Source organism: Centruroides vittatus, unplaced genomic scaffold (genome assembly GCF_030686945.1).
Source record: "Centruroides vittatus isolate TY-2023 unplaced genomic scaffold, ASM3068694v2 scaffold_861, whole genome shotgun sequence".
Taxonomy (NCBI): Eukaryota; Metazoa; Arthropoda; class Arachnida; order Scorpiones; family Buthidae; genus Centruroides; species Centruroides vittatus.
Window position 1 is genome coordinate 3,499,470 of NW_027122718.1, and position 27,974 is coordinate 3,527,443.

Sequence of the window (27,974 nt, forward strand, 5' to 3'; positions counted from 1 at the left end):
TGTTTCCTTGTAAGTACAGTACTGTATATAAATATATGTATATATTTTCTTCTAACGAATAATATTTACGACAATTGTTCTAATTACATTTGTTTATATAACAAGCTTAAATATATACATATTTTTACAGTATTATTATTTAAATTACAGAATGACCAATTATCGTGAAATCATGTACACACAACTTACGTAGCGCGCAAGATCACGTGACGAAAAAGCATTCTTGGAATAAATTGCAAGTGTTTTAAAACACGGCAAACACGTGTCTTAACGTATAAATTCTCCGTCTTTTTATTTAAAAAAGAATTTTCTACCTTATCGATTTTATTTAAGTAGAAACTTCGATTAATTTCGTGGAGTAGAAAATCGAATGCTGTGCCATCTCTCGTAAAGGAAGTAAAACAGACGGAAATAGGAAGTTGAGTAACACCTGATTCCGGGTGTGAGAGAGAGCGGATGGATAGAGAGGTGCTGCACTTGTCAACGTAACATGGCACCAACTTCTGTAATATTAGACGTTTGGTCTCATCAGATCGACCAAAACCAAGTCAAAATCGATGTGTTCCTACCCAACAGTCTGTTGATTCAGCTCGAAGTGAACAGGGATGCGACCTTGTTGGAAATAAAAGAGGTAAATGTATATTTTGAAGCATTTTTATATGTTATACAATAGATACAGAGCGTGTTCGCTATTCCTTGGTATTAAAGTAATAATAATTTCGGTATACAGTAAAATCGTTCGTAGTAAATCAGAATTAACGATAAACACTGTAAATAGAATAGAATATTTTATCTCTAGCGATATACAAGAAAAGGCGATAAATAGTTGAAATAATTCTGTTTACGCCGATTTGTATTTAGGAAAACGGAAACGAATGTTGTTCTCGGGAAGTCAAATTTCACAGAATGTTCCTTCTCTGGTATTTTCTAGTGTGGTGCCGTTGTTGTCCGAAAAGTAAATGCATTTTCTCCTGTTATCGTTGTCTAAATTCTATTATCTCGCTCTAACTTATAGATAAAGCACGTTTGGCATCAAAAAAAAAAGTCAAAAATTTTCCGTTTTTTTCGGTATAGCAAATTTACAGCATTTATTATTTACCAGTCTTTAATCCCTTTATATATAATACAGTATACTTTGTACAAATACGTAGTACATAATGAAGTCTAAGGGGCCTGTAATACAGGGAACAAAATGCATTTTAGGAAGCATGTAAGGCAATTGTGTGCTAACCCTTTAATGTACTAGTATTTGAAGAAAGTATGTTGTAGCATTTATTATGTATTTTAGTTTCGTTGTATGTGTTTCTACCTTTATACATAACTCCAGTTCATAAAGGTAGAGTCCACACTTCTGTTCCGGTGGTTGTTTTTGAATTATTTTAGAGAAATTTTACTCTCTATTAATATTTGTATTGGATATTTTATTCGTTTAATTACGTAATTGTGTGAAATAAAATCATAGAATGATGCAAAAGTCCTCTGTGCAAACAACTGAAAAATTTTTGAAATTTTATGTTTTTGTTTCTATTGTCGCTTATTTCGTGTTACAAATTTTTACGGGATAAATCATTTATGGAAAATTAGAAAATTTAAAGCTCTCGATTAAATGAAATCGTATATTTAAAGTGTATTAGACGATATCTTTCGTATTTCTAAGAAATTTCCTCCCGATTTACTTCCCGGTTCTATCTATTATCGCTTAGAAGTGTCCTAAAAATAATTTGTTTTTAGTGACATTTTTAATAGAAAATAACGTTTTATAATTTCACATTTAATAATCGATTGCTGACCACGTTTTAAATAAAGAATTCCATTTTAATATACACAATAATTCATTATTATTTGTAATAATGGTAAACAGTAATTGCCAATTTATAATAGATTTAATATACAGTTAATTACAAAAATGAATTAGTATTAATTTAAAATATCATATTATTCAGCAAAAGTACAGCCCATAATTCCATAATATTATTAATTTTGATAAATTAAAGTAATAATCTAATTGTTATATCTTGTGTATAATTGTAAATGAGTTTGTATACAATTTTATAGATAAAAATTATAGTAAGAGATTATCTAATTTTTTAATGTGATAAAATGACTTTATTATGATTAATTTTTTTAAAATATAAATTAATTATCTGTATTAATTATTCAATTAATTATGCCACACAAACAGAAAAGGGACAGACTTTTAACACAGTATGTAAATTAGGTATTAAGTCAGAGATAGAGGTATTACATCTATCAGATGAAATTTTCTTCCAATTTTAAACTCCTTTTAAACAAATATTTACTCAATATTTAATGTGAACTATGCATTTAATTAATATAGTATAATATATATTAAACAGAATGATGAATAAGCAATATGAATATAAATTCTTGAATTTCTCTCAAGAATTTCATCTTAAATTAAAAAGATTGCTAGTGAATATGCAGTAGACCCATTGAAAGATTTATGTGAATAAATTTATGAAAAATTATCCAATAATATGCAAAAAATAGAAAGGTATAATGAAGAAATTTAACTGCTAAGGGCAATTGTTAGATGAAGGAAGGAATTGATCGCTCATATGTACTTATTGAAGTTCTTAGAAAGGATAAATTATAGATAAGTAAGCTTGGAAATCAATCAACAGGTTAACAAGCAGTAAAAACTGGAAAAAATTAAAAATTAATCAGTCTTTCATTAGCTTATTTACTCAGAAAGTAATGAATTGTCAGAAATGTGTAACGACCATACAATGTAAGGTGTTGTAGAATGAATTATTAAACATTTTATTTTATAGACAGGCCTATAAACTAATGGCAATTTTCTTAGAAAATATATTTAATAACAGCTCTGTACAAGGATCAATTTTTCTAATTATTTCTAACAAATTGTATTTTCTTCGTGTTTTAATTATTTTAATAACGTACGGATTAAGGAAGCTTAAGATATTTTCTAGGAAGAAATATAACTCCGAAAATAAGAATGAAACACCGGTTTAGAAAAGAAGTGAAATATTTATTTGGACAAAGCATTTCTCTGCTGTTTCAACGATAATGTAGCTTATAAGAATTGCGATTTTTAGAGAAGACGATCGATACGTACACAAAAACTGGCGAAGATTGACTTCTGATTTTCTACTCCCGTTTTATATAAGCCTTATGCTATTATGAAAAAAGCTATTTGTTCTTCTACACCTAGAGTGAGAAATAATGAAAAAATTTGTCAGAATTTCCCCTTATTTGGAGCCATGAATTAAAATTTCAATAGAGTAAAAAAGAAAAGCATTCCTTCGCTGCTTGATGCGTGACAATCCCGAAAGGAAACAATTGACATTTATTTTAAAAATGGTGTGACTATTGCCTGTTATCGTTTAAAGAAAACTTTAATCATTTAAAAATGACAATTTAAATACCAACTTCATTAGACCATATAATCTTATCCGGATTTAAATATAATTAATATTTTAGTTTCATTATATCACAGCTAATCGAAAGATTTATGTAAATGAGGTGGAGTGCGCATTTTACACGAAAGACGAGGATTGTAGAATTATTCTTTTCTAGAATATAACGAACAATTTTTAATCTAAAAACTATTATAAACATAAATTGACTGGATATATTGAATTATATGCTACACAATATTAAGATTTATAATTAATTAATGATTCTTTGTGATTAGAATGAGTTAATTTTATGTAATCATTAAAAATGTCTGATTTAAAATTAAATTTCTAGAATCTTTTTTTAAAAATATAAGGCTAATTTTATCAGAATGTCATAAATTAAACAGGGAAATGAACTGTACCCTCCTAGTAAACTCATGATAGAAAGGATAAAAAGTATAATAAAAAAATCGGTTAAATTTACCTATGGTATACAAAATGGCGGCTCGTCTCTAATTCCAGCAAACAGGAGGGAAACAGAAGGGGGCGCACGTTCTAACCTAACCTAACCTATTCTAATAAATTACCCATAATTATTACCAACCAATTAGAATAGGTTAGGTTAGAACGTGCGCCCCCTTCTGTTTCCCTCCTGTTTGCTGGAATTAGAGACGAGCCGCCATTTTGTATACCATAGGTAAATCTAACCAAAAAATTAATGCTAATAGACTTGACAAAGAATGAAGATAATTCATTCACGAAGATTTAATTAATTTATAAGAGTATATATTTTAATACTTTATAAATTGTTTGATGAATAATGCCTATAGTCATCTACTGAAAGGATACATAGAATTCATGGCTTTCGAATAATTCAAGAATAGTTAACACCGTGTATTGAATAAACTTAATAAACTGGGTATTTTAATATAATAATTTATTTTATTGATAATTTTTTAAAAGGAAATTTATATAAAATATCGAAAAAATATTTAAAGTAATGAGTATTTTTAGAATAATTTAATCATTGATAGAATTTTTCAATAAGCGAAAACAAAACAGTATCGATGTCGAAGACATGATTCAAGAAAAAATTGAAACACTATGTATTGTCAGCCTACTAAATTTGTATGTAATTGATTCTAGTTAACTATAATAGAGGCCCGTAGGGGTCATATTAGTGTACTCCACTAATCAGTGGCGTAACTACATACGAGTGGGCCCTCTGCAGTATTTCCAAAACAGGCCCTTTATTGGCTTTTCTGTAATATTTTTTGTGAGGTGGTGACGTGAGATAAAAAAAAAGGCTGAAAAACACTGTATAAAACTGTGGAGCATTCATATTTTACTCCTAATATTAAATAAATATTATATCGAGAGTAAGCAATGATAACGTATTGTTGTATTAACTTTAACCTTTGTTAATTTAATTTAACCATAATTAGATTTTTAAAAGAATTAAGTCTTCAAGAGGAATTAATCCTGATAAATTTAATAGCATTTAATTAGCTTTAATGCCGACTTTTTATCTATTGTTTTCAATTTATAATGATAAACAGACTGAGCATGAAACTTATTGAATTAAATAATAAAAATATCTATTATTCTATTGTTTCCTAATCTTAAAAAATTTACAAACGAAATAAGTTTGTCATTAATATTTAATCTATACATCATTTACATATTGACTGGATAAAACTGTTTGTTTATTCCATTTAAATTTAAAACTAATGTCTCCAATTAAAACGTGTGTTCTATGTGTTTTGTGAAATATTATTTGAAATCAATTTTAGGACTCTAATTAAAATTTTATTTAAGTTTTAGAAGAGACACCCAGAAGGAAGACAAAAGGAGCAAATTGTCCCGGGTTTCAAGGAAGTAGAGAGGCTCCTATGCAACGTTTTTGTTTAATATAATTTAATTTGATAGGGCCCCCAATTTGTATTTTGTCCCAGGCACCCATTACCCTCTCGGCGGCCCCGATTTTTAGACTTATTCATTTCTTCTTTCATAAAATTTATCTGTGTATATTTTTCAATTTTAACTTTACGCCCTGCGGGCACTAAGAGGGCTTTTTAAAATGCTTATTACGAATTCGGCCAGGCCCACAATGGGAGAAACCGGGTTGTGAAGGACGACACCCGACATAACCTGTACCTCATGATAAAAATCTCGGGGTTTATTCTCACCGTATTCGAACCCGGATCCTCCAAAGCAGTAGGCCAGCCTTCAGGTCGTCGTCTATCGTGTATTTAAACTAGGGTTCTCATAGTAATTTCATTTTATTTTTTCTGTTATATCTTACTTGCTGAATATAAAAATATTTAAAAAAAAATTAAACGGTGAAGGAGGAGAAAAATTATTCGTTTCTCTCTGTTTATTTTTATTCTTCTGATTTGAAAGCGGTCGAGATAATCACGTACTGAACCAGTTTAAATTAAATATTTTCGATCTTATGTGCTAGGCAATAAATGACGAGTGTGTATATTTCTTTATCTCCATTATTATCGCGCAAAATTTTTTATATTTACTGAGAGTTTATCTTCTGTTTTTAACATCAATATTTTTATTCATTGAAAATTTAAGTTTCAAAATTGAAATTTATAACAATTAACTAATTATTTTAACAAAAGGGCTAATGTTGCCTATGGTTCCAAAATGGCGGCTCGTCTCTGATTTCAGCAAATAGAAGAAAGAAAACAGTGGGGACGCACGTTCTAACCTAACCTATTCTAATAATTTTGTTGGTAATAATTATGGTAATTTATTAGAATAGGTTAGGTTAGAACGTGCGTCCCCACTGTTTTCTTTCTTCTATTTGCTGGAATCAGAGACGAGCCGCCATTTTGGAACCATAGTTAACATTAACCAAAAAAAAGACACCAGAACTTACTTTTGTGCTAAGAATTATATCATTATTCAATATTAAATGCCGATATAAAGAATATTTTGTTCTATATAAGTAGATGTGCTACCTTTATGCTATTTTTTAAAACGCTTTTCTCCACGTGGACACTAAGAGGACCCTTTATAGCAAGCCCATCATGAGTTGGGCCGCCCCTTTATGAGCTGCCGAAACCGTAAAGGGCCCGACATATACGATCTCCAAAAAGTTTCTGGGGTTTTTCGACCCGTCCGGATTCGATCCCGGGTCTCCCACAGCGGTTGTTTGCCATTTTAAACGCAGTAACTAATGCTAGCAGTAGTAAAAATTATAAAATCACAATCCTTCGCTATACCTTAACGATAGAGTATGTTGCTTTGTAAAGCGGATTTATTACAGCTGATTAAGCAAACCAATGGCATAACTCTTTTCATTTGAAACAGACTATGCTATTTGTGGTGTTCCTTTTTGAAACAGAAATTTAAAATGGCCTGATGGCCGGGCGGTTAAGATGGCAGCATACCGTTTGGGGGATCCGGAATCAAAACGGGTTTCAAAACCCAGAATTTTCGGGAACCCGTAATGGACCTACTAAAAGGGGTCTCTTATTGCCCACAGGGGGGAAAGAGTTTAAAGAATACATTTAAAATCATTAGAAAAATTGACAATTTTTCTCTTGAAATGGGAGGAAAAGAGTCTTACGTTTTCTTAATATTTACTTCCTGTTCTCGAATTTTCTGAAAGACAGGATAACTCTGTTTGATTTATTGCATTCGAACAAACAATAAATTTTGTTTTTTGTATTTTTCCTCTTACTCTGCTAATTGAAACTCGTAAAAATGTAATATTTCCTGTTTACATTTTTCATTGTTTTAGGATATATATAGTATACACGTATATTATTATTATTATTATTTTTTATAAACATCTAGTTATTTGTCAGATTATAATTCTTAAATTTAATGAAATATTTATTTATATTATTCAAATAATCTGATGGTATAATTTGAAATGTCCTAAAGAAATAAAAATCAGCGTACGGACTTAAAAAATTCAATATTTTGTAAATTTACAAATAAAGTGTATCCATTCAGTTAAAACGGTACCATAAAATATGTAATATTTGAGATAATTATTAAACATTTTCGAATTTTTTTACTCTTTCTGCCTTGTGGTTACTAAGAGGGCCTTTTTATCGGGCCCGTCTTGTGTGTCCAGACCGACAGTAAGGGGCCCAACATACGGAACAAATCTCTTATAAAAAATTCCCGTGTTTGTCAGCTCGAATTTGATCTTGGATGCCCCAAAGCAATAGATTTGCGCCTTAATAGTGATAGGCTACGATGAAAGACTCGATACTGGGAAATAAAGATGAAAGATTTACACTGGTGCTAAAATTACGTCATAACAATACCTCATCATCATATCCATTTTTCATTTTGTCCAGTCCGTTTTACGAGCCTACTGCCCCATGAAGATTAATCATTTATCTAAAAAGTAAGAGTAACGGTTTCAATTTTCCGCCTCTACTAACACAGATCAGAGACGAACGAGGAACAATTGCTGCTCAGGCTGACATTACTGTTCTAGTAATAAATTACATCTGTAATTGTAATCAAATCATAATTAGGAAAGATGCAAACAAAACAGTTCTTCCAATTATTAAATACATATTTTAAGGATTGTGTATAAAAGGGGGATTGTGTAAGTTAACTGTGTTTTGTCCAAGTTAAAATTTGCTTGTTCATGAAATAATTACGAATAATACTTTTGAAGACTGTACTAAATGTGTGACGTGTTTTTATAGTATATAAGCCTAGAAAATTACGATATTCGCTTAGGCAAGCACATGGTGCACACCATGACTCTCTACAAAGTAAAGCCGTCTGTTGTTGCTTGCGCTCCTATTTTGGCCATATTTTTTATTTAATTATTTTAACTTTCACGCCACAGATTTTGCCTATTGCTGTTTGATAAATGACATTCATAATAATTTTTACTTCTTTTAATGAGTTATCAATGGCTACCCGATGCAAGTGAATCTTATCAGGCAGCCAATGTAGCAACCGGTAAGTTTGTTAGTCTGTCATTTTAGGTACGTAGGAATGTCACCTTTGTCTTTTCAAGTTTTGATAAAGAGATTGCTGTCATCAATGGTTTTTCTTAACTCTTTCCGCTGTGTGGGAATTAAGGTGCTCTTTTGTTTGATGTTTGTTAAGTTATGGTAACGCAACACTTGGGCGATCTGTTTAGGGGGAGATGCCTTCCGGGAGGTCTTTTAAGGGAAACTGACCCTTATTTAGGCGTTACAGAGGTGGAGAAAATCCGGAAAACTCCACGTGGCCAGCCCGTCCGAGCGAGGCGCGAACCCACGACCGAACTCCCAGTGTTCAGGGAACGGAGACCATCTGGCCACTGGTAGGCCCATTATGGGTTCGGCCAGGCCTACAATGGGCTAACATATAACGTTGAAACTATTTAAAATCATTTTGGTATAATGATATTGGCCGAATGATCAACCGGTCAAGGTGGCAGTCTTTCGCTCTGGGGGATTCGGGATCGAATTCGGACGGGGTCGAAAAGGCTTCAGAAAATTTTCAGGTGGTGATCCGATATGCCAAGCCCCGTCCCCTACAACCTGGCAGCCCTGGGCTTGACCAAACTCATAATGGACTTGCTAAAACAAAGGCCTTCTTAGTGCCCACAAGAGGGACACTAAGAGGGCCTGAAAAAAGGCGGTTAAAAAGGCTTTATTAGTGCCCGCAGAGCGGAGAGAGTTACAAAAAAGAAAAGGTTATTATATTACCATTTATTAAATTTACCTAACCGAACTGTTTATTTGAAATTTGTTCCTCGTCATCTATTTTAATGCGAAAACAGAAAAAGTTTCGTTAAAAATTGCATTTTAATGAAACTTTATAGATAAAAATAATAATAATTCGTTGCTCGTGTTTCATATTTATTATGTAAATCGCCGAATGCCTATTTGTTTCCTATGTTAATTAGCTCTTTCACTTTTTCAATTATTCGCTATTCCCTTTCACACCGTTACGAAATAATTTATTGCAGTTATTGCCAAACGAAATATGCGTGATTATTTCTCTTATATAAGTAAATAATTTCCTAGTATCATTGGATAATGATTAATGGAAAAGTGAAAATGTTGATTAAACCGTGGGGCAACTTTCCACTCGGATATTGATCTTCGTATACATATACCGTACTGATTACAGTACAGTATGTGTATATCTCTGTTGCATACATCAAATGATAACACGAGAATTTCATGTGTTCTGTAACCTCTGTTGCAATACATCAAGTGATAACACGAGAATTTCGCGTGTTCTGCCCTGCGGCGAAGTTTCGAATTACTGCACGTTTCGGACTGGCGAGTGACGGACCGTAGAGATTACTGTATTTGCAGATACAGTCAACAATGGCCACTGACGGCAACGTAAAAAGTGCCGTTCTTCGGAGCTTATTTTGTATGTATTTTTGGTTTAAAAAAATTTCCGAAAATTTGGCATCCGTTTAGAAGTGGCCATAATTGGGAGGTTCGACTGTACATTGGAAATTTTAATTACGTGAGAGAATTTCTAGATAAATTATTTAGCAAAACCACATTCATCCAGTGACGCGTTATAGCTTCATGGGGTTCAGGAAAATTTGAATTAGGGGCCCCATGTACAGTGTCAACTTCATGCATTTTTCTTCGGGGTAAGTTTTTGGGAAAATTATTTGGTTTGGTGTCCCCAGCAACAGGGGACCCAGTTTTCCTTTCTGTCCATAGGCGCCACTGTACAGTAGACCCCCCTATAACACGGTAGATACGTTCCGTGTTATATGAATCCGTGTTGTACGAGTCACTTAACTACATGAGCCAATCACAGCCCGGCACGTGTGCAGTTTAGGGGTTACGGCTGTTTGAAAGGTTTTCTTCCATAAAATTAATCGATTCTAGACTAATTTGACTCAACATTTCCAAATCACGTATAATTTTTTGGGAATAATCCATATAAACTATGCTATAAACAAAAAATTGTAGGATTACTTACCGAGTGCGTACCGTTCGACGACGCCATTGCTTAAGCTCGTTTTCGTCGCGGAGCGGCTCATCGAACGGCGGGCGCGTGTTTCCTGATCGGCGAATTTTTCTGCGAAAAATAACTTAACTTTGGAGACATCATTAATAAAAATATATAATTTGTGTGGCCGTTGAATAATAAATGTTTTTTAGTAGGTCCAGTGCTCGTTTAAACTCAACCGTTTGTACAATATCCGCTATTGGTCCAGATTCGACCAATCCTGTCGCGACACGAGTCGGCGATGACGTTTTACCGTGTTATACGAACACGATCGCAATTTTTTCGCCGTGTTATATGAACCCATGTTACGGGGATCTACTGTACTCATCCATTCTATTCTTTAACGCCAATTTCAAATATGTAAAATAATTAAGAAATTTAAATTAATAACATTTAATCTTTTTCCTTTCCAAAAGTTGTAATGATAAAATGCTAAATTAAGTAAATATCCAGTAGTTAATTCTTTATAAAATGAAAATACTAATTAAAATTTGTCATTTTAGGATGTTTGGGAGGAAGCGCAGAAGCATCCGTTGTACGGGATGTTGCACGACAAACAAAAATACGTGTTCATTTGCGTGACACCGACCACCGCGGAACAAGAAGAACTCGTCGATGAACAACGATTGTTATGTGATATTAGGCCCTTTCAAGCAATCCTCAAACTGGTCGAAAGGAAAGGCGACAAAGCAGAAAAATTACTCAACGCTCAAATCGGAAGTTTAATTGGAAAAGGTTCGATTTTTTTTTATCTGATTCACAAAATAAATTTACTATTGTACTCTATTATAGACGGGCCGTTAAATTGTACACGTAATTAAGAGAGGAGGGGAACATCATTGTATACGACGGAGGAGAGGGTCGAGCAGAGGCTACGTAGTCAATTTTGTGGTATTAGTTGCCATACGAATTTGCTCTTATAAGCCAGTACTAATTAGAAAACGTTTGAACAACTTTTTAAAGTAATTTCTTCGATGTCTACGAACTGTTGTACGCAGGTATTTAAAGGGGAAGGGGATGTTCCAAAAATACATCATTATACACAACAAGGAGGGAGTCAAATACGGCTCAAAAACTGTACACACAATTGATAGACGACCCTAAATTTTTGGGATTTTCTACGATCAAAGTGGCTATATATATATATATATATATTATCTCAATATACAATTATAATGATTTAAATTCACGTTGAAAATATTGATTGAAATAAGTTGTAAAACTGTTATTTATAGGTTTACACGAATTCGACGCTCTCAAAAATCCAGAAATTAATGATTTTCGGTGGAAAATGCGGGTTCTATGCGAAGAAATCTCTCGAGAAAGAGAAAATAATTTATGGATCGATAAAGTTTTATATCATTATCCAATCGAAGTGGAATCGTCCAGTAAACTTCCAGATTACCTACTTCCACGTTTAAAAGATGGAAATCTGCTATTGTCAATTAAATTGGAAAATTCTTCGGTGAGTATAAACCTTTGTATTATGTTTCTCTGTCGAAGTTTTTGTGCCCGAGTGGATAAAAATCACCGAAGACTGGTAGTTTGTTAGTCGCGGGTTGGAAACTTTTAACTATTTCGGTTAATGTAACGCTTGGTGCCAAGATGGCGGCTCGTCTCTGATTCCAGCAAGGAAACAGTGGGACGCGCGTTCTAACCTAACATAACCCATTCTAATAAATTACCATAATTATTAGCAAACGAATTATTAGAATAGGTTAGGTTAGAACGTGCGTCCCACTATTTCCTTGCTGGAATCAGAGACGAGTCGCCATCTTGGCTCCAAGGGTTACATTAACCAAAATTTATTGTGTATATTAGGTTAGTTTCACATTTTGGATACATCACACTATTACCGTAGAGGATCTGATGGAAAAAGTCATGGTAAAGAAGTCTCATATGACTGGAGATGAAGTCGAGTCTCCCGAAGATTACATCTTTAAACTTTGTGGTATGGATAAATATCTACTCGGTCCGTATCCCATTAGTCAATATAAGGTAATAAGAATAGCCATTTTTTTTTTTAAATATTTAACGAAGATTATAATTTATAGAATCGTCTATTTTTAAATCTGTAAACAGTTTATCCGACAGATGATAGCCGATGATAAAACACCGGAATTAACAGTCGTTTCCATTGCCAGCATCAGGTGTAAGTTACAGTTTTACTGCGTAAATTGTGTACCACATGGTGTAAATTAAATGGAAATAAATGAGAATTTTTAATTTAATTGTTACCAGTAAACGAAGACGACGGATATGAAAGTTTAGAGAAGTTGGAAAGGAAGCGCACCTATTCGTTTTATGGAACCACAACAATGAGGAAGAAACAGAAAACGTTGTCAGCTTGGACAATTCAAGAAAGTTTCTCTCTCAGAGTCAATTACTGCTGTAAATTGAACTGCGAAGAATCTTCTAGAGTAAATATATAATAATAATTTCAAGCATATTCATAAGAATGCTTATATAATGGAATCTGCCATCCCTTTTGAGATCGATATCTCGAATGCAAACTTCGGATGAATGTCACTGGTTAAATATTAGATTCCGTCACATATTTGCCTAATTTTTACGAATAATATTTAATGTTAAACTTTTATAAATTAATTAGAAAAAGAAATATGGTTATTCATTTATAAAATTTCTAAGGTTGCAGTTCAGTTGGGACTGTTTCACGGCTACGAAATGTTATGCGAAGTACAGTCGACAAACGATGCCATTGTGGAAAATGGCGAATGCCACTGGAACGAAGATATTCAGTTCGATCTTCCGGTATGTTGCATACCCAGAATGACACGTTTATGCATCGTCGTGTACAAACCGGTGAAGACGGCGAAGGGAAGCAAACCCAGATATCGTGATTTGAAAACGGTATTTTAATTTAATTGTTTCAAATTAATTCTTAGTTTTATACTTCGTTAAACCAATTTTTCTATTAGGATTTGTACGCCAATCCCGTCGCTTGGGTAAATACGACAGTTTATGATTTTAAAAATATTTTAAAAACGGGACCAGTTTTACTTCCCATGTGGACTTTTTCTCAAGATCATCAGACTGAAGACATGTTAAATCCATTGGGAACTGTGGTTTCTAATCCAAACGTAGAAAATTCCACTGGTATTATGATTACTTTTGATCGTTACTCCGTCGACCATTCCATTTCTTATCCCAGCTACTCCAAAGTAAGTCGTTTTTATTGTTTAGCAGTGGCGCGTTATCCTGTGGGCAAAAAAGGCCAATTGCCTGGGGCTCTAAACCAATCTTTTATATGAAAACATTCCTTCAAAGAAAACTGTCCGAAGTCAACACTATACATGGGGTCTCCTAATTCAAATTCTCCTGGGCCCACCAAGGTATAACGTGTCACTGTTGTTCTAATTAATCTTTTTACGCCAAATACAAAACTTCCTGTCGACAGATGTTAGAACACACGTGTGAAGAGCAAAATCCCGAGAATCAATCGTCGACCGGAACCATGGTAATTTGGGTTTTAAAAAATCAAAGTTAACTAAATACCAAAATTAAAAATTTTTTATTAATGAGTTATTCGAAATAGCCGCATGCCAGTAAGGCATATATGGAAGAATTAAAGCACATATGTGATCGAGATCCTTTACATCAAATGCACGAACAGGAAAAAGAACTTCTTTGGTTTCTACGCCACGATTGTAAAAAGCATTTTCCCCATGCCCTTCCCAAGCTTCTTAATTGTGTCAAATGGCAAGATCCTTGCATTGTGAAAGAGGTAAAGAATATACTTACACTTGTTATGATTTGTATTATGTTTCTATATTCATTTATTTTTCCTTTTTAATGAAGATAACTGATGTAGTACTCAACTGGCAACAATTACCCACTACACATGCCTTGGAACTACTGGATTTTGCTTATGTTGATCAGACAGTTAGAAGTTTTGCAGTTAACTGTCTCAGGAATATGAGGTTTGCTTTCTTTTAACTTCATTTATAATTTTAAATATAAAGAATTAAACAGCATCTATAATTATTAACTTACTTCTAACACGAAAACATTAAATGAATTTAAAAAACTTTAAAACTTGGTAGTTTTGATTATGAAATTATTCAATAAAAACATAATGTAATCTATGACTAGCAATGGAATAAACAATAATACAATAACTAGATCTGTAGTAAAACGTATCTGTATATTATTCAGCAAGAACATACTAACTGGTCACAATAATACACTATCTGTCACCATTTTATCATGTGCTTAAGAGGTCTTAAATTATTTTTTCAATATTTCCTATTAATAGAATTTTACAATATCTATTGATTTTGGAATGACTTTTGATAATACATTATTTGTCATTTTGCATTAAAGAGTTAATACATGATAATGGCTTTTATAGATATAATCATTTAACAGTATCTTTAAAAAAATTGTCAAACGTTTAATAATTTGAATCCTAATAACGAAAGGAACAATGGATAATCTTTAAAGAGACATTACCATGGAATCCATTGATTTGTAATTAATCGTAACCATTCATAAATAAATAAATAAACTGTAATTAATAATATAAATTTAAATTGGTGATTTACAAATTGGTTGTATACATTCAGATATAGATTTTTTAAATTTTATTAACGTGTGCAAGATTGATAAACCATATTTGCCATCAAAAATATTTTTAAAAACAATGTTTTGAAGTTCTAACAAATAAAATTTTATTTTATTTTGTGTCGACGAGGAGGGTTTAAGCTCTCGTAGCCCTCCGGAGATCTATGTTCTGACCTACTTTACATGCTTCTCTCTATTGCTTCATTGATTTTATATAACCTTTCAAAAATTTTGGTAGTATTTAATATTGAATTAATGACTTGAGTTATTAGTTATTAATCTGATGAATTCAAAGATATATTTTTTTAAATACGCAGAAAGTTTTGATAAAGGTTATATCTCGGGCATATGTTTACCGATACCTCCTTAAGACGGAACTTTACCTAAATAATTCAGTTTAAACTATCCTATATTTCTTTGCACATAAAATAACTGTTCAGTTCACATAGCCAATACTTTTGTTGATGATTATAGAAATGTTTTTAGTTAATTATCTATCATATACAAGTGGAATTCTAATTTGTTAAATGGGTTGTTCTAAGCTGAGGATGGTCAGATATTTAATGAAAAATATTTCTTTTAGTTACCTAAACTAAACAACTGTTTATTTTTTTTTTATTAAGATGCAAAGTTTTGTAAACTTAATAAATTTTATGTGTATGTTTTTAATCTCTTCTCTTCTTTACTCATTATATGCTATACTATTGCGATTAAAGTTAATTTTTTTAAATTCCGTCTTTATACTGTTTTTGATATCTTCCTAGTCTTGAGTTGGTTCCCAAAGCAAAAACAAAAATAGATAAAGTAAACATGGCAATAAGGCAACTGAAATTCTAGTACATGATAATTGGATGAGTAAATAGAAGAATAAAATACACATTAATCTGTTTTGTTTGATTAAAACGTACAGGGACAAAATATCTTACCTTTTAGTTTAAAAATTATCTGACACTAATTTCTTCCATTGATTCAATTGGTTTATTACAATAAAAGTTGAATATTTAAGAATATAGAAAATTTTAAAAAAATTATAAAAATTACAACATCGAAAGCCTTCACGATAATACAAAAATAATCAATATAAATTTTGTGAAAAATCAATTTTAAAATATGAAAATAAATACAAAAATTCATTTTTAGTATTTAGAAAAGATAGATAGGTATTAAAATTGTAGGAAGATAAGTTGTGAATAATAATGGTGTGTGGATATAGTTACACTTTCTGAATAAATAAACATGGCAATTACCAAAACTCCTTGTTGTACTGTGTATATCTTTAAATAGAATTGTCCAGAAAGTTTATTTTAAAAACTAAATACTGTAAAAATGTTTTGAATTAAACTATTTTTAATGAACAGAATAATTTTCGTCGGCACGTAATCCTTTTCGTAAAGGAAAAGGATTAAGTGCCGATGGAACCGAGCATTATCGTGATACAAATTTTATAAAATTTAGAATTTTCAAGAAAATGATAATAATTGGAAAACAAATAAAAACAGCCTTTAAGTCTTTATGTAATACAAATATTAAAAAATGCATTTATATTTTAGTGACGAAGATCTATCGCGCTACCTTCTTCAGCTCGTTCAAGCATTAAAGCACGAATCGTATCTACATTGCGACTTGGTTGAATTTTTATTGAAGAGAGCATTGAAAAATCAGGACGTAGGACATCGTCTATTTTGGTTATTAAGGTAACTTTTTGAAAATAATAATTACTTTTTAAAATTGTTCGTTAATTGTTCTTTATATAAAACAGATCCGAAATGCACGTTCCTTCGGTATGTGTACGTTTTGGGCTTATACTGGAAGCGTACTGCCACGGTGCCGTAGATCATATGAAATCCTTAACCAGGCAAATGGAAGCATTAAACAAACTAAAGTCGGTTAATGAAATGATGCGAATAGAAGCAAATAAGAAAAAGGTAATACTTGTAAAACGAAAAGCTATCACTTTCAATATATAATTAAATATTAATATATCTCGGGAACATTAAATATTATTCTGTAATAAATTAGCAACATTTAACTATAGTATGTAATGGGCGAGGAAATGAGGGAGCTGCCTCGAGTGGCAAAACAAACAGTCAAAATGTTCAAAAGGAGGAAAAATAAAAACAATAAGCCAAATAAATTACAAGGAAGACCTATAAATGTACTTTCAAGTTGTTTATAAAAGCCTCATACCAGAATTTCAGCACTAGAATGGTTGCCAACAGAGAACACTAGATGTGGTCTCCATTGACAATCATTCTGGAAGTAGGAACAGTTTGTCTTGGGTGCAGTTTACTAGTATTACATATATTTGAATATGTAATACTAGTATCAAACTAGTATTACATATTCAAACATATCACAAACTGGATATATTCTGTGTGATTAAATTAAAAGTTAATTTCATGAAATAAGTCATACATTTGTGAAAATTGCTTACTGATATTTTTGTAATTACATTTATTACCAGATTAAGTTATCCTAATGAGGAATGTCTTTATTTCAGTCTCTCATATGATGACGAAAAAAAATAATCTTTTTCCCTACTTTTTGCTCAATACAGAAGAAAATTTATGCATATTTATTTAAAGACTCCAAGATTAGTTTTTACATATCACTTTATTTTTGGGACTATGATTAATATTTATATTAAAACTGGTCTGACAAACTAATCATCATTTCTTTAGCCTATGGATGAAATAAATGTTAAAAATAGTATCCACACCAAATTTGGCATGAATATTCTTCAACATCCTAGAAAAAATACTGCGCAGTTCCCAACCCCAACTACTTCTAAGGCTTGTCTCCTAACTTAAAAATGAACAAGCAATAATATTAAGATTGCAGTTTCATTATTGTAAATACTCAGGTCAATAAATGTACATTTTAGTTACTAAGATCATTGTCGTTTATTCCTTCTCTCCCATCCTCTCAAAAGACTGAGCAATGCTGGACACATGCAGCTAGTTTTCATGATGACCTATACATTCTGAAGTCATTATTTATTACTCTTTTATGCTAATTGTTCCTATTTAATAAAAACTTATTATTTTATACAGATCATATCTCTAATAAATGGATTATATCTCTCAAATGATATCTGTGCTTTTATGCTTTTAGATATTTTCATATTTATCATCATACCTTAAAAAAATTTCTATTTTTTGGCATTATATTTGATTTAATTATTTAATACAGTTTCTCAATTACTTTACAAGTATGTATAAATATGAAATCACATATGCAAGAAGTATTATTACATATTATTAAAAAAAAAATCCATTCTTGTTTTACAAAATAATTACTTGAATTAAGAACAGATTGTGGAATAAGGCAATGAAACGAATGGATGACATGCCAAGGAAGGCTCCCGGGAAGACTTTCCGAAGGAAACTGGTCCCTATTTAGGTATTAGATAGGTGAAGAAAACAAAAAAATTCCATGTGGCCAGCCAGATGTAAACCCACAACCAATGTTTTAGGGTATTATCCACTTAATCACTGGTGGGCTAATTAAGAATAGCTTTCCAAATAGTGAATTTTCTATACATAGTATTTACTTTACATTATAAACATCTTGGTTTTGTTTTAAATAGTCATAGGAAACTAATAATAATAATAATAATAATCTATAATTAGGACTTATTGCATTGATAAAACCTCTGGTTGCAAAAGCAACAGATTTTATTACTATATTTTTTTATTTGTTTTATTGTATTTTATTAAGTTTCCACATGTCCACCATCATTACTAATATAAATGGTAATATGATTTTGTAGTTCTCTAAAAACATTTGCCAATTGATTTACAGTAACGCTTACTAAATAATTTTACATAAAACTAGGTACAGTACTGTACATCTTCAAGTGGATCTAAAATATATTTCTGAAATGTTCTTATGTGATTGACTAAATTGTTAATTTGAAAAATTGGGTCATTATTTCCCTACTCTTTTATAAGGAAATAATGACCCAATTTTTCAAATTAATAATAAACATTAGTGTACAGTTAATATAATTTTACTGACTACAAATTTAGTTAATTAATATTCAATGCTAATTTAATTTATATCCGTGAACTTAACCGTTGTAATTAATTAATTAAAAATATTTATAAAACTTCATTTTGCAAATTCAAATAATTGTTTAAAAATTACATCTAATAAAATAAATATTTAACTTTGACATTTGAATTTGTTGGTGAATTATTAATAGAATTTTGCTTAACTTTGTTTTAAAACTAATTACTAACAGATAACTGCATTTATACGAGGTAGCTTCAAAAAGTTCCCGAAATTGGCTTATTACTCAAAGGTATATGTACAATTGACAAATCGAGCAACGTGTCCTTCGGCAACCACACACTTTTGCCAATGCTGGTATAGTTGTTGAAAACATTCTTGAAAGTCATCTTGTGACAGTGCCTGCAACACAGATGTCACATTCTTGAAGTGGCATCTTTCAACTGGGGGAAGAGATAGAAATTGCACGAGGTCTGCACAGTGTTAGGGCTGTTTCACACTATGACCGACTGGGCCGACCGGTCCGACTCCTAGTCGTATTGCCATGGCAACAGCAGTCGGTCGACCGACTGGTCGTTCCAGTCGGACAGATTTAAAAAGTTAAATATTTGTAGTCGCGTCGGAGCAGTCGGTGAGCTACAGCCAATGAGAGCTTCGAAGCTATAACCAATCAGAGTTTAGATTTATCCGAAGTTAGAAAATGGCGGAAGGTAAAGTTTTCTCGGAAGCTTTAATAAACGAAGTCAGAAAATATCCATGGCTTTATGATATTCGGCGAGCCGATTATAAAGGCGACATTGAAAAAAATAATTGGTTAGAGTAAAGCGAAAGGTATCCAGCTAAAAAATAGTCTTAAACTTCATATTAACGAATAGACGTAGACATATCTAAATGTAATTTGATACGCTGAATCGATTGGTATTAAAAAAAATTACTTACGATCAACCGTTTAAAAGTTACGAACGATTTTTTATTTCCGTCTATTTGCTTCGTTTAAGAACAACTTTATTAAGAAATACGCAGGCACTCATCGATATTAACAAAACGAATTACTTTAATTCACCATAATACATTTCATTTACAAGAGAAAGCAACATTAAAAATGCTAAAATGGTGTCGTTAGCCCGCGAACACGCGTACACACGACAACCTTTCAATGACGGCCATGTTTTCTGTTTAAAATTGAAAAACTTACCACGATTGGCTAGTGTTCTGACCTGTAAGACGCGTTCCGATTGGTCCTTACGAGTCGGCCACCGACATAATCGTACTCAGTGTGAATTCTTTTACTACTAGTCGGTCCGATTATAGGATCGGTCGGGTCGGACCGGTCGGACCAGTCGGTGGCAGTGTGAAACAGCCCTTAGCTAACGCAGTGCATCTTCAATTGATCATGCAGGATGGAATGACAACTTCCAACCGAAATTCCTGCTGTCTTGGCAATCTGCTCAATTGACCGCTGGCTGTCTGACCTCGCAATCTCACACATACAACCAACGCTCTCTCGTCGGACGTTGATGTCAACAGATGACCACTTCACAAATCAACAGCGATATACTCTCATCCCTCAAGAAAGTGATTTTGCCAGCCATAAACTTGAGAATGCTTTGTGGAAGATTCAACATAGGCATCCTGAAGCATCTTCAAGGTCTCAGAAGGTTGTTTTTCCCCCAATAACACACAAAATTCGGTATTTGCATGGTCTTCCACAGACATTTTTGTCAGACTCCGTTTCACAACGTCTCATAGTAAACGGCCTTCAGCGAATGGATTCTGTTATCTTTGCAGTGAGTTTGGACTTGTTTGAACATATTTCTCTATTCCCGACACGTTTTAGCTAAGACATGCATTACATGTTCCCTTTTTCATCACCTTTAATTGACGAACCCAGCATAATTCCATGTACTTTTTGAAGCTACTCCGTATAAGTGCCAAATGTAAATTTTTTACATAAAATTGAATAAAAACTGATTTATCAATGTGTGGATTTAAAATGCAACATATAAAGCTTTAAAAAGAAAATAAAAAAATAGTTATAGAATAGTCTGTTCATATTATCCTACATTTCAAAAATTTTTTATCGATTACTTAGGAAGATATAGGATTTTCCAAAATGAAAATAATAGTAATTTAAAATGGTAGCAAAGTTAATTATTACCTGAGAAGTATGCAACATACAATAATTGAGAGATTAACTGTCAGAGTTTCATCTCCTATTTGCATTCAAATGTCTTGCCTTCTACCTCTAGGAAATGCTATAAACAAAAATGGTGACTCCGTAACAGATTTTTGTGTTCTGCAGTTTGCAAAATTAGAATCATTTATCAACTGTGACAAATGAGTAATTGATTGAGCATGCAGGAGATATAGAATTGTGGCTGCTTTGGGAAGAATGACAACAGATATGCTGTAGTGAATATAGGAAGAATTTGAGTATTGGTTGGATGTGTGCCACGTGACACGAGGTGCGCACATTGAGAAATTGTAACGGGCAAATGTAAAACTTGGACAGTTTACCAATGTTTTAATGTACATTATAATGTTCTCTGATAATAATTAACATAATTACAATAATTTAAAATGATAGCATTCTTTTTGAAAGACACTGTATTTAATTTTTACATAACAATTATTGAACTTTCAACTATATTTTTTTATAGGAAAATAGAGAAAAAATCAAAGCGACATTGCAAGACATACTTAGTCAACGATACTATCAAGATGCATTTTTTAATTTACCGAATCCTTTAAATCCTTGCTATAGATTTTCTAAAATTAGGTAAGATAAAATACTTGGATTTCTACAGAAATTCAGTTTTTTTTTTTTTCAATTATATTTTGGTTTTCAGGGTAGAAAAATGCCACCTTATGGATTCAAAAATGAAACCAATGTATATTGCTTTTGAAAATTTTGATAAAAATGGACAAGATATATTTATTATATATAAAAATGGAGATGGTAAATTCTTCAAATTAAAATAATAATAATAATAATAATACCTTGTTCTTATTTCTTTTAATTTATTAAATATTGTTATAGATCTCAGACAGGATATGTTAACACTTCAAATGATACAAATTATGGATACATTATGGAAGAATGAAGGACTTGATTTAAGGTGTGTGACTTAATATATTATGATATAGTTTGTATTAGTAATGTTTGACATATTTAATCAAAGAAATTGCAGTAAAATAGTTTTGATTATTGATTTCTTTTAATAACTTTCTCTGCCCTGCCTAGTAAATCAAATGAATTATTAAATTTATTAATCAAAAAGCATATCAATAAATACCATAAATTGTTACTTATACTTTAGGTTACAATTTGTTCAAAGAGTTGATTTATTATCATTATCATCATCATCAAATATGCACACTTGAGAAAATTTTCACATAATGATAATCAATGTAGGACCACGAAAAATTGGTTAATAAATAAACTATAAAAGAAGGGTATATACAGAGTTTCTGAAAAGCTACTGTGCAGTGAAAAAGGTTATATAAAAGTAAAGTTTTATATACAATATTGCAGTTTCTCCTACAGCATAATCTCTCATATTCCATGAAAGATTACGCAATCAGAAAAGAAGTCTTCAAAAACTGTAGTCTTAAAGCCAGAACATTTGCGAGCAAGTAGTAATGTTGTCTACTAAAAAGTGGAAATGCGGGACGTATGGCTAACAGGTTTTGTACACAATACCGTACTTTAATGCGAAAAGTGAAAAGTTACTGCGCAGTGAGAACTTTTCAGACACCCTGTATTTCATGAATAACTGTATAAAATCATTAAAAATACAGGGAAAAAATTAATAAGGAACAAAACTTAATTATTATTAACAAGCTATTAATCATAATACAGAATATACTTAAATGGGGCAAGAATATAAACGTAGTGTTAGTATTTTTTATATTGTCATTTTGTTTTAGCACAGAACTATGAATTTATGAATAATTTTGTTATGAACTAACATTTTAATAGAACAAACTTTAACAAGTTTTTAAATTTAGTTGTCATAAATTTTCAGTAGGAGAAGCTTGTGATGAGCATGCTATATACATTTTCGCAAGAGGAAAATAATAGTTTTATATTTAATTTTAGGATGACACCTTATCGATGCATTTCCACCGACTATAAAACGGGATTAATTGAAGTAGTTTTGAATGCCGAAACTATTGCAAATATACAGAAAGAAAAGGGTTTTACGGCGGCATCGGCTTTTAAAAAGGGTTCTTTGCTATCTTGGTTAAAAGATCATAATCCAGATGAGAAAAGGTTAGAACTTAATTTTTAAAGTTATTTCAATGTAGCACTTTCATTAAATATGCATTTTCCTATAGCCTCTCTAAAGCTATTGAAGAGTTTACTGCTTCATGTGCTGGTTATAGTGTTGCAACTTATGTACTTGGTGTGGCAGATAGACATAGTGATAATATCATGGTTAAAACAAATGGCCAGGTAAATATATTTTTAAATTTACTTTTATATAATTATTATTATATTATAATTTATATTGGTGAAAACACACTCTTGTTCAAAAAAAAATAAGCATAACCATTAATTCGGGCTTTATCTCAGGAACTATTGATAAAAAAACAGCAGAACATTAATTTTTGCTTTTCTATTGTTTTGTAGCATATAATCTAAATTACAACAAGCCAAAAACAATAAAAAGTACTAGGAATTGTTGTTAATCTTTTTGCATACAAAATGACTAATATGGTGTGTGGTTGCCACCCACAAACACACACATGCTGCATAGCAATTGCTCATGCTGGTTATAATGTTGTTTATTAGGTGTATTGGGAGCAAAGTCTATTCTTGAATAAAAGCATCTTGAACCTCAAATTGTCTCACTAGAGCATCCCACATATTCCATGGGACTTAAATTAGGACATCTTGCCAGCCATTCTATGCAATGAATATCTTCATTACATTACATACTCGTCAATGACTTTGTTGACAATCTTTATTGTTGACAAAAATGAAATCTGCACCTGTAGCACTTTGGAAAAGTCTTGTTTGGGGGTTCCAAAACTTTTTCTCTCTACCTTCTTACAGTCAATGACACTCCCCATGCAAAGATATGGAGTGCACATGGCCATTAAATTCCACCACATGCAAAATGGTCTCTTTCCACAATGTTCATTAGACTATATCTGGTTCCCACTCTCTCCAGTTCTGTTCTAATCTGATGAATCATTCTGTAGACTATACCTGGACTTCTATTTATGGATTAGATGATTAAGCTGATTTTTTAGACATGGGTATATTAATAAAAGAAATAGTAAAAAAATAAAAGTGTTTCAAATATTTTTTTATAAAATTAAAAAACAATGAGATAAAAAAAAAGATGTCTATATACAGGGTGCGGCATCAAAATCTGGACAAAATTTAATTTCAAATTCCCGCCGTTCTATACCACCGGTAGATGTCGTGTTTGGCATTCAAATAGCTTGACACATGTACTAAACCATCATAACCTCAAAACAGTCACAATGTTGAAACCAAGTGTGGAGTATAACTGAAGAGCCATGATTATTGAAAGTGTTCACATTGGGTGCTCAGCAACAGAAATCATTTGGTTCTTTGGGTACCTGAGATCGACTGTATATGATGTCATCGCAAAGTACAATAAATCGGAGAAGTCCAACAAAGGTTTTACAACACTGGTAGGAAAACTCACTCAAAGGAGCGCATTGTCAGGATGTCCGAAATCATTCAATGGGCTCAGGAGCTGATTTTTGAGGATCCAGATCAGTTGATCTGAAAATTGTCATTGGTTGTTGGTGTGAGCAAGCAAACTATGCGCAGAATCATCGAGGAGGAATTATGCTACAAGTCTTACACAATTAAAGTGAGACAGATGATTTCTGAAGCCACCAGGACAAAGCGAGTTGAACACTGTAACCTGCTTTTGTGTTCCTTAAAGAAACAATGCTGCCGGACGACTCAATTTTTTTTCTGACAAAAAATCTTTACTGTCAATGAGAAAATCAATCAAAGGAGTGACTGCTGGCTCACCCACTACCCTGAAGATGTCCCCATTATTGCAAGAACAAAATTTCCAGAGAATGTTCATGTGCTAGGTGTTGTGTCTAGTGAGGGTGATGTCATGCCACCGTATTTCTTTAACAAAGGGGAAAATGTCACAAAAGAAGTTTGCGTGTTTTGAGAAATGTAGTGGATGGAAACCGTTGTCATCTAGAAAGCCATATGTTTTCCAATAGGATTGTGTGCCCGCCCACATAAGTCATTCGGTGCAAAATTGGTTGTTGGACAATGTCGACATGTTTTGGTTGAACAAATTCTGGCCTCCCAACAGCCCAGATTTGAATCCTTTGGACTTCTATGTATGGAGCATAGTTGAAAGGGTCATGAACAAGTCCAGAAATCCAAATGTCGCATCACTGAGAGCCGCTATTGATGCAGCATTCGCCAATTTGGACAGTGACACATTAAAGCGCACCTGCGCATGCTTCAGACCAAGAATAGAAGCTGATGGTTTAGTACATGTGTCATTGAAGCAGGAGAACGATAGATTGAGTAAATGTATTCTTTATGACCTTACAATGTGGTTAAAAAAATCTGTAAATCTTTTCATTCTTGCAATAAAAAATACGTTTGGAAAAAATTGTAATTTGTCCGGATTTTGGTGCCACACCCTGTATGTGAGTATACAATACTCATTCCCTTTCAAAAATAAATTCAATATCATTGACTATATTTATGTTTATTCCTTTTGAAGCCTTGTGTGTCATCAAAATATTACATCGAGTTAAAATAATAAAAAATATACTTATTATTCTTGTATTTATCTAACTTGATGATATTAGTATAATTTGCATTTCATTAAATTATGATAATTTTCAGTCGTCATAAAAATATGGTAAACTGTATCTATTTCTGTTTTGATAATTCAATGCAGGTATGAGATTATTTTTTGTTGTATATTTCAACTTTTTATGCTTTCTTGTATTTTATACATCTACAAAAGATATATATAAAATCATAATCTTATAAATTAAGTTAAAAAAATTTCAATTTCTTGAATCTATCCTTTTATTATAATTATTTGAAATCCATCACTGAGAACAAAACAAAGAAAATACTCTTCCTTGCTAAAAACTTTAGATTTTTATTGAAAATTAAACTATGATGAAATATTTCTCATAACCATTAATTATTACATTACACCTTAAATTACTTTATAGAAGTAATCCAAAAATTTTTTATGTATTTTATGCCATTTTTATAATTTTTCTGTTCACCCATATCATACTGAAGAATAAGCTACTGTATATACTAGTTAAGCTCAAGTTTCTAAAGTTACATTGCAAGAAAAAAACTAAAAGGATAATAATACAAAACCATTATATTTTTATAGTTGCAAATTAGTTTTTTTTATATTTAAAATGCCGGAGAAGTGATGAGTAGACTTGTGCCTTATCTTAAGATACATATAGGATGTAAACAATATTAATGATTATTACTGACTGACTGACTGGTAACTTTTTCATTCTGATGTTTGATTCTGAGAATGAGAGCAACATTTGGAATATTTATATTTGTATATATCTGTAGCTACATTTAATTAATTAATAATTTTAGCTTTTTCATTAGCAATGAATAATAACAAAACAAAGATATATCTGAACAATATGTTAACTTTTTGAAATCAAAATGTATTATTTAACATATATTTTGCTATATCCTATGTAACTAATGAGAAAGGGCTTGGTTCTGATGGGATAAGGCAATGCAACATGAACAGTCTATTAAGGAGAAGTGCCTACTGAGAGGACTTTCTAAGAGAAAACGGGCCCCTATGTAGGTGTTATACATGTGAAGAAAACCAAGAAAACTCCACATGGCCTATCTATTGGTTAGGTGACCAACTACTAATGGGTCTAAAGAGAGATCTGATACAAGTTTATAGCAAACATGAAAAAAATTCAATAAAATATGTATTCATATCAATACAATAAATTTTTATTTCAGCTCTTTCATATCGATTTTGGTCACATTATGGGTAACTTCAAAGAAAAGTTTGGAATTAAAAGAGAAAGAGTTCCTTTTGTATTAACGCACGATTTTGTTCATGTAATTACAAGAGGCCATAATCAAAAAGCACAAGAATTTAACTGGTGAGTATGAAATTTATATACGTTTAAAAAGGATCATTTTTATTTTTAATTTATTTCTTGCAGTTTTCAGCAACAATGTGAAAAAGCATTTACAATTTTACGTAAAAATGGATCATTAATTATATCACTGTTTGCAATGATGTTGTCGACCGGAATACCCGAATTAACTTGTGAAAAGGATTTGACTTACCTCACAGATACTCTTGTGTTAGATCTGTCAGAAGTCGATGCCTTGCGCCATTTTCGTCTAAAATTCGAAGAAGCATTACGTAACAGTTGGAAAACAAGTGTAAACTGGCTAGCTCATAATTTGGCAAAGGACAATAAGATGAATGACTAGGAATGCATGTTTTAAAGAATTAAAAGAGCTATCAAAATTGTACAAATAACAATCATTTTGTGGATATATCACATTAAATGTTATACAAATATTTTATAAAAAAGATTGTATATTAAATTATAAAACCAAATGGCATTTTGTACATAGTACAATAAATTAAAGCGCTCAAGATAAATGTGGAAAAATGTTGTATAAATATAAATATTTTATTAAATTAATTTTACTGGTATTTAATTTTAATGTTACTGTCCAAATGTAAAAATATTTAAATGTTTTATTGCACAAGATTGTATAATAAAACTTTTTATTCTTTGCCTTGCTTATATCTTTCCAAAATATTTAAGGCCGTTTTACAGCAAATAATTTATGTATACTGAAACATGAAAGTTTGTTTTTCTACGTAGAGGCATGAATTACTTGCTGGACAGGATAAATTTTTTGTTTCCACAATTCCACACTTAATTTGTACAGGTCAGTATCTACAGTAGTTTGATTATGATAAGCATTACTTGAATCTAAAATCTGAAAATAAAAAA

The 27,974-nt window shown here is 31.7% G+C and overlaps 2 protein-coding genes across 4 annotated transcripts in view; one reads left to right on the forward strand and one right to left on the reverse strand.

Annotated features, from left to right (window-relative positions):
• Window positions 1-336: 336 nt before the first annotated feature.
• Window positions 337-27,750, forward strand: Pi3K92E (phosphatidylinositol 3-kinase 92E). Its single transcript, XM_067288394.1, has 20 exons — window positions 337-631; window positions 10,856-11,087; window positions 11,588-11,817; window positions 12,174-12,350; window positions 12,435-12,504; window positions 12,594-12,772; window positions 13,002-13,223; window positions 13,292-13,534; window positions 13,771-13,830; window positions 13,909-14,097; window positions 14,172-14,293; window positions 16,487-16,630; window positions 16,696-16,861; window positions 21,611-21,729; window positions 21,800-21,909; window positions 21,991-22,069; window positions 23,053-23,226; window positions 23,292-23,409; window positions 26,953-27,098; window positions 27,162-27,750. Exons 1-20 carry the CDS (start codon window positions 491-493, stop codon window positions 27,436-27,438), a joined length of 3,198 nt encoding a protein of 1,065 aa, XP_067144495.1. The 5' UTR covers window positions 337-490; the 3' UTR covers window positions 27,439-27,750.
• LOC136990050 (zinc finger CCCH domain-containing protein 13-like) overlaps window positions 27,726-27,974 on the reverse strand; it is a 79,141-nt gene continuing 78,892 nt past the window's right edge. For all 3 annotated transcript variants that reach the window (XM_067288389.1, XM_067288390.1, XM_067288388.1), the window contains exon 24: window positions 27,726-27,960. In XM_067288389.1, coding sequence (XP_067144490.1) covers window positions 27,835-27,960 — 126 coding nt within the window. In that variant the 3' untranslated portion in view covers window positions 27,726-27,834. The remainder of the gene's footprint in view (window positions 27,961-27,974) is intronic.